The following is a 7749-nucleotide window of genomic DNA, read 5'->3' as shown; positions in this document are numbered from 1 at the left end:
GAAAGAGTGAAGTGCTGAAATTTAGGTAAGGATGAAAGCAGCAAGAGAGATCTAAGAGTCAATGGAAAGACAATGGGCCTTGGAATATAAATAGTCTGGATCTATCCTGTTCTAAACTTGCCAATACAGCTTTGAGTATACTTTTTAACCATCTTTAAAAAAACCCAAAGGGGCCATCTCCATCACATCCCAGGAGGGACTCCCTGGAGCAAGCCTTGCTCACCCATGCCAAACCCAAAAATACAACTGTGAACTCTCTAAGGGCATCCACAGTGGTCACTCTCAAGAATGCTTGAAACAGAGATCTTGAGAGTGCCAGCCCCTGGAGAAGGAAGCAGAACCATGTTACTGGGGATTGAATGGGAGACAGGATATGCTTGAAAGAATCCCTCCTGCAGAACAGACATACCCTAAAGCACAAATATAACTGATTACTCACCCCTGTAACTCTTGTAGCAGAACAGCGGTAGCACTAGAAAAAGCAAACCCACGCTGCCTCCGGCAATGATGCCTATCTGGTAGCTAGGAAGAACAGCTGTGTCTTCTGAAGAGATATTGAATTCTAAGAAATACAAACAACCATGTACTATGAGATGTACCAAGAGGGAGACAGGTTTTTTAAAAGAAGCATGTCATTTTTCATAGGGGACCCCATCAATTGCAGTCCATCCTGTTAAACAATAGGGTCAGTACTAGTCTACAAATAAGTCTCATTTAAAGTCAGGTGAAACCAAGTGATCTTCGCCCTAAAGCTGCACATAAGCCCAACAAACCTGTAAAGAATAGCTTCTGGTGCTGTATTTTAGAAAGGTCCCTAAAGATACCCATCCCTGTTTACACGATACAAAGAGGATAATTTATCATTGAGCATTAGGTATGAGGGTTCCACACAGAGGGAAAGCAATTATGTGGTTTTATTCCTCATGACCCCTGGCTGAATCCAACTCTGCACAGTGACTCCCATGAGTTGGATCTTCTGGGTTTTGCTAGTGTAGTGATTCTCAACCAGGGTACCGTGCACCCTAGGGTGTTTTGTGATCCTTTCAATGGTACTGTGCAGTGCCACGCAGTGTTGGCACTGGTAGGTGTGCAAACAAGATTCACGATATAAACCCAGAGGTTTCAAGTAGGAATCCATAACATTAAAACATTCTGACCTGCTGTTATCTCTCTGAGTTTTTTGCAAGAGAAAAATTGCAAAAATGAATGAAAACTAAGAGCTGGCATTTTCATGGGATGGCTCAGGTCTAAAAAGGTTCAGAACCACTGTGCTAGGGAAAGGCATTCAAAGTAGTTTGGGGCAACTTATACACAGTAACTCCAAGCACAGATTCAGTTCTTCAATGTTTGCCCAGTGTAATATTCTGAATCTCAGTCATTAGAGAGATCTTTCCTGCTTTTGTCTTGGGCTCACTCTGCACCACAGGCTGAGAGGGCATGATGTATTTCAATAGCTTAGGCACAGGTGTTTAAACATACATTACATTGATCCACTGCATTTAAATCAATGCATTTAATTTTCAAGGCCCATAGGCTCAACCAGTAACAGTCAAGTGTCTTTTCTACTCCATTGTCATTTAATTAGAGAGACAAGCAGGAAAGTAATTTTTCAAAATGAAAGCTTCCTTAGCTAACAACTCTGAGTCCTCTAACAGATAATGTCATCTGTGTTTTTCTTTTGAACTGTTGGCTCCTCTGGGCAGACCGCATCTGTGCAAATCTTGTACAACAGCAAACATCCTGGGTGCTCATGAAGTAATAATAGGAACTCATGTAATTTAGTCAAAAGTGCCAATGCACATCAATTGTACAGAGTGGACATGTCTGAACTTTACTGCACATTAGGCTAATTTAATGTGCAGTAAAGTGTCACCATCTACATGTATACCATAAATAGTCTGGGGTAGATTAATTTACTCTGGCATAGAACAGTTCCATCAAACACAGGTACTCTCCTATGCCACAGTATATTACTGCACTTAAATGTATGTGTAGATGGTGACATCTGGATTAGTTTACTCCAGCTCAAATTGGATCTCATTCAATTCAATCACATTAATTGCATGTGTACATGTCCTCAGTATCTGTAAAGTAAAATGAACTCCTTGTACTGTATTGCTAACTTTACTCTTATAGTTCTAGAATGTCTAGACAGCAATTTAAAAAAATGCCTGCTAATAACCAGGCTACGAAAATACGTAGGAGAGACCAAACAACAACTGCGCACCAGAATGAATGCACACTGGAAATCGATCAAAGACAAGAATACCCAAGTACTGGTTGGGGCACATTTCTCACAAGTAAACCACTCTCTCTCCAATCTCTCAGTTCTAATCCTCAAAGGGAACTTACAAAACACTTTCCAGAGATGAGCCTACGAACTGCACTTCATCAACCTCCTGGATACTAAAAATCATGGACTAAATATAGACATTGGATTTATGACACATTATAACCTGCCTGACATCTGACTCCCCGGGTACCTCTCCACTATTCATCCCCCTTCTCCCCAGCCTCTCTGTCATCCATTAACTCCTCAATTTACACCTTCACTGACTGCTTATCTTGTATGCATACCAGCCCAGTCTCTGGCTTCTTTACTTTTCATTCCATCCAGGAAGAGCACACACCAACTGCAGAAACTTCTTCAGCACGCCAAAGGGTTTTTGAACCCAAAAGCTTGCTTAAAATGTTTTTTTCCCCAACTATTTAAGTTGGTACAATAAAAGATACCAGATTCACCCAAAGAACCTTGTCTGCCTATGTCCTTAGACCAACATGGCTACAACCTACACCCCTGCTAATAACCAGGGCTTTTTCCTCAGTTACTATGAACATTTATCCTAGATAGTCCCAAATTTAATCTAAGTCTTAAGAGTGTCTTATTAAATGTATTTAGACTAGACAACATATTTGACAATGAAGAGTCATAAATCATTATTTCTAAGGGTCATGACATAGCTAGGTTTATAGCAATTATTGTAATTGGCCTTTTTTATTTTAAGACTGTTCAGCCAAGAAATAGGAAGCCATCTTAGACACATTAGTGTGATCTCTAGAAAAATACAAGTTGGCCAGGTTCTAGACAGCTACAAAAATGGGTTGACTCCTTTTATCCAGATTCATTCTTATCAACCAACATATCCATTTTAATGCTAGCTAATTAGTAATCAGTATAGATCTCCAGGAAAAAAATTCCAAGAAGAAACTAGAATAGTTAGAATGAAATACAATAATGGAATATAAGACAACATGAATTATGGAGGCTTCAGGGATAAATTAATTGTTAACCCATGGAAAAAGATCAATCCTGCAGGCTAATAATAATGGAAGAAGGAATGGTGGAAGAGGGCAGAAGGAGCTGTTGCTTTTGAAAATTCATGTGTATCAGCCTGTTATCATCTGGGTTGTGATGATGCTTTGCTTTTGTTCACTCTCTCCTAATCTCTCATAGGGAAAAATATTCCAGTTCTAAATTACTGCACGTAGGTGTCACCAGTGCGGGATCCATCTTTTACTAGGTTGTGGATATTATAATTGACTTTTTTGTTACCTGGACTTCTGTTATCCAGGTGAGGAACTGATACGGTTAATGTAATGTTTCTGGATTGCTTCCCTCCCATGAAGATGACACTGTACACTCCACTGTCGTTGAGCTGCAGGCTCTGAAGGAGCAGAGAGGCATTTTCAAGGAATACTGTAACCCGGCTTTGATATGTGGGATGCACAAAATATTTTCCAGAGCAGCTGGTGGGAATCCCTTTAGTATTGAGAGAGCAGTTAGTCAATGTGCAGGTAACAAGTATATGAGGAATATTAATGAAATTCCAGCTAAATGGCAGAGGGTTGTCAAATGGGATCTGGAGTCTGTAGGAGACTGGCAGGAGGACGGATTCACCGATTGTTCCATTGATTGCATCCTGATGAAGTTCAATGCAAACAGGTTGTGAGAAACCTGCAATAGAGGTGGACCAGTAAATCATTTTTACTTGAGCAGTGAGAATTTGCAACTCATATATGTTTATAAAATAATACAATGGTAATCCTTTACCTCTGGAAGGAAAACAGCAAAGTAACACCTTTTGTCATTCAAATTCTTCAGCAATTACAATGATTCAAATTACAACAAAACTGGGTACAGTGAGGTAAGGTGTAATTTCATATTCCCTATGCTTTGTCCATTCCCCATTTATAGGACAATAGTGAAGCTGCATCTGCCCTAGCCTCCTGAGGAGCATCCCCTAGACAGTCCATTCTGAACCCATCTGCGCATAGGAAGAGGCAACAAAACTAGAAAATCTTAGAAACTTAGACAAGCCCCAGGTCCTCAGTGCACTCCTCTTGATCAGACTGTGTGTATTAAAATGTGCAGTCAATCATATCTGGGAATATACTTTATCCTTGGTAGGCTAAATCCTGTTCTCCATGCAAAGGCTAAATACACAGAACTCTCCTCGGGAGCTGTAGGCCCCTTCTCCAAGGCAGCTGGAGCTGTGGCATAGATACTATTGTGGGGCTCTAGTAGCTCCTACAAGTGGTATGTTTCCTAGGCAAGAATAAATGGCCAGTGGAGTCGCATAGCAAATATTTTACTCTAACTCCATCATGCAAAAAAAAAAGAAAGAAAGACGAAAACAAAACTACACACACATTCTGTATAGCATCTTCCAGGCTAACACTGAGAGGCGAGCTCTAGCACTGGGTAAATACTGTCATTGTTACATGCCTTATCTCAAAATTCTAAACAGAGTTAAATATTTGGTACAAACCTACAGCGATAGAAGCACTAGGGGCCATTAGATGAAAAGCTGAGGTACATTATAACAGTGCCTGTAATTCATGTTTTATATTATTTTACAGTAACACATTTAAGACTGTGCACTCACATTAAATAAGTCACCACATAACAGGCCCTGAGCACTATTTTTCCCATTTTGCAAATATTAAATGCACTGCTGAGTGATGTACAGCAGGTCAATGGCAGAGCTGTGGTTAGCGTTAGAACACTGGTTGCTCCCAGTTCCCAAATCTACATCCTTGCTATCTTTGCAGATAACCTACACTTACTTATTTTCATTTTGCAAAAGGGACTACATTTTTTTACCCCCATCTTTCACCTCCTCAACTTACCAACCAACAGAAAGATTGGACAGAAACTCCAGCAACTCCTATGCAACTTCATGTTTCTCCAGACTTGAACTGTGGTATTTATGAGGGAGAAAAGTGTCTCACTGCTGATATCTGCAATATCTTCTAACTCCAGGAAGGAAGTGATTGTTTGTTAGGTCATTCACGCCTCCGTCTTTCAACTGTGCGAGAACTGAACATTTTCTTTTTTGTTGCTGTCACAACTTACCAATGCAAAAAGTTTCCATTAACCAAGCCTCTGGCAAGAATATTAAATGTCAGACTTTTGCAGTGGAATCCAATTGATCTGTTGCTCAAGAAAATACTTGACAACATATTGAGATCAAACTCTTGTTAAGTTCCCAACCACATGATTAACTATATGTATTGCATTATCACAGCCACATCCCTAATGCTGAGATCAATCAGAACCCTGTGAAATTATGGTTGCAAAGGAAGATAGTGGGCTCAATTCTTCTATCACTTCTACATTGGTTTCAGTCATATAACTCTACGCATATGTCAATGGAATTACTCCCATTTTCTTCTTGGAGGGAAGATAAGATCTGATTCTCACTAATGGGATCAAGGCGAGGGGGCACTAAGGTGGCACCTGAGTTTTGGTACAATGACTTACCATGCATTCACATTTGAATAAAGATGAAATAAAGCTGCACAAATCTAGGTTTCCCTTCATTTCTCTCTACAAGAATATATTACTTAAGGGAGACAGCAGGTCAAATATAACCAAGTTAAGTGGAACTCCACTGAAGCCAACATCAGAGAGAAATTTGGTGATAGGCATTGATTTTAAAAGACACCAGATCATCAGAGGTGTCTTCAGAGGTAAGGTTAAAACAATGTCAGTAAAAGAAGATAGTTCAGTGCAAATAAGTGCTAGAATCTAAAAGAGATTAAACCACTGCAGGGCTGTACGTGAAAAAAGCACTGAAGTGATGAGTTGCTATCTGGAGACCCTGAAAGACAAATAACATATGTGTGATCACGAGTGTTAGTGTGGAAGGCAAGGGGAGCAAGAAAGAAAAAGAGAAACTAGAAAGGTACATACAGGTAATATTCAAATTATTAAGGAACACAGAGAAATGATAGCAATCCTTGAAAGTGACAGCTCTTCATATAACAGACAAGACAGTTTATAGCTAGGCAAGCAGTGATAGTTTCCAACAGTTTATGCTTTGGGTGAAGGGCTACCAAAGTTCCCAGTCTTCTCAAGAGGCTCTCCATACAAATAGGGACCCTGAATAAATATTTTAAATATCATTCAAAGGTAGCAGTGTCAAGGCAGCAAATATTTTATGTGACAGTCTACATGCTGTCACCTCACTCAGTTTAGCTTTTTTAAGTGTTTGCTATTCATGTAGCTGTATTAACCACAGCAACCATCCAGCTTTGACTTAACTGACTCAAACTTTCTGCGCTGGTCATTCTGTCCAGACCAATGTTGAAATTTCGCAGAGCCCTAATGAACTGCTTTATGGAATCAGGTGGCTGAAAAAATAGCACCCCATGCTCAAAACATAGACACATCACTACCTAGATTAAATTGCATCCAAGGCACATAGGGACAGAAACATTTTGTTTTCTGGAGACTTGTGTCTTTATGAAAGAGGAAGAGCAAGATATTGCACAGGGCCAAAGAGAAAGGGAAGACAGCCTGAACAAGCACATGAGTGCTTGGGAGTTGAGGGAGCTAGCGGGAGTTATTGCAGGGCCCTTGGCACGGCTTTATGAGCACTTGTGGTGCTCGGGCCAGGTGCCAGATGATTGGAGGATAGCCAATGTGGTCCCCATCTTTAAGAAAGGGAGGAGGGAGGACCTGGGCAACTATAGGCCCATCAGTCTTACCTCAATCCTGGGGAAACTCTTTGAGAAGATCATCAAGGAGCACATCTGTGATGGGCCGGCATCGGGGATGATGCTCAGGGGCAACCAGCACGGTTTCATTAGGGGCAGATCATGTCAGACCAACCTTATTGCCTTTTACGATCAGGTCACGAAAGCATTGGATGCAGGTGTCGCCATGGATGTAGTCTTTTTGGACTTCAGCAAGGCCTTTGACACTGTCAACCACCCCATCCTCATTAAAAAACTAGGCGACTGTGGCATCGATGCCTATACAGTCAGATGGATTGTAAATTGGCTGAAGGGTCGTACTCAGAGGGTGGTGGTGGACGGGTCATATTCGACCTGGGGGGAAGTGGGCAGCGGAGTCCCCCAGGGCTCGGTCCTTGGGCCCGCGCTGTTCAATTTCTTTATCAGCGATTTGGATGATGGGGTGAAAAGCATCCTGTTCAAACTTGCTGATGATACCAAAATTTGGGATGAGGTGGGCATGTTAACAGGGAGGAAAAGACTGCAGAAAGACCTGGATAGGTTGCAGGGGTGGGCTAACAAAAACAGGATGCGTTTCAATACTGACAAGCACAGGGTGCTGCACTTGGGCAGTAGTAACCAGCAGCACACTTATAAGATGGGAATCTCCCCTCTTGAGAGCACAGAGGCAGAAAGGGATTTTGGAGTCATCATTGACTCCAAGATGAACATGGGCCGACAATGTGAGGTCACGGTCAGCAGGGCTAACCGGACCTTATCGTGCATCCA

The 7749-nt window shown here is 41.3% G+C and overlaps 1 protein-coding gene across 2 annotated transcripts in view; it reads right to left on the bottom strand.

Moving 5' to 3' along the window:
- LOC102371555 overlaps window positions 1–5238 on the bottom strand; it is a 13574-nt gene extending 8336 nt beyond the window's left edge. For both annotated transcript variants that reach the window (XM_025202179.1, XM_025202180.1), the window contains exons 1-3: window positions 5131–5238; window positions 3554–3955; window positions 440–562 (exon numbers count right to left, since the gene is read on the bottom strand). In XM_025202179.1, the coding sequence (XP_025057964.1) occupies window positions 440–562; window positions 3554–3955; window positions 5131–5182 (577 nt within the window). In that variant the 5' untranslated portion in view covers window positions 5183–5238. The remainder of the gene's footprint in view (window positions 1–439; window positions 563–3553; window positions 3956–5130) is intronic.
- Between the last annotated feature and the right edge of the window lie 2511 nt (window positions 5239–7749).

The sequence above is a fragment of the Alligator sinensis genome, unplaced genomic scaffold (genome assembly GCF_000455745.1).
Source record: "Alligator sinensis unplaced genomic scaffold, ASM45574v1 scaffold77_2, whole genome shotgun sequence".
Classification (NCBI taxonomy): Eukaryota; Metazoa; Chordata; order Crocodylia; family Alligatoridae; genus Alligator; species Alligator sinensis.
Note: the sequence above shows the minus strand (reverse complement) of the source record. Positions and strands in the feature narration are given on the sequence as shown.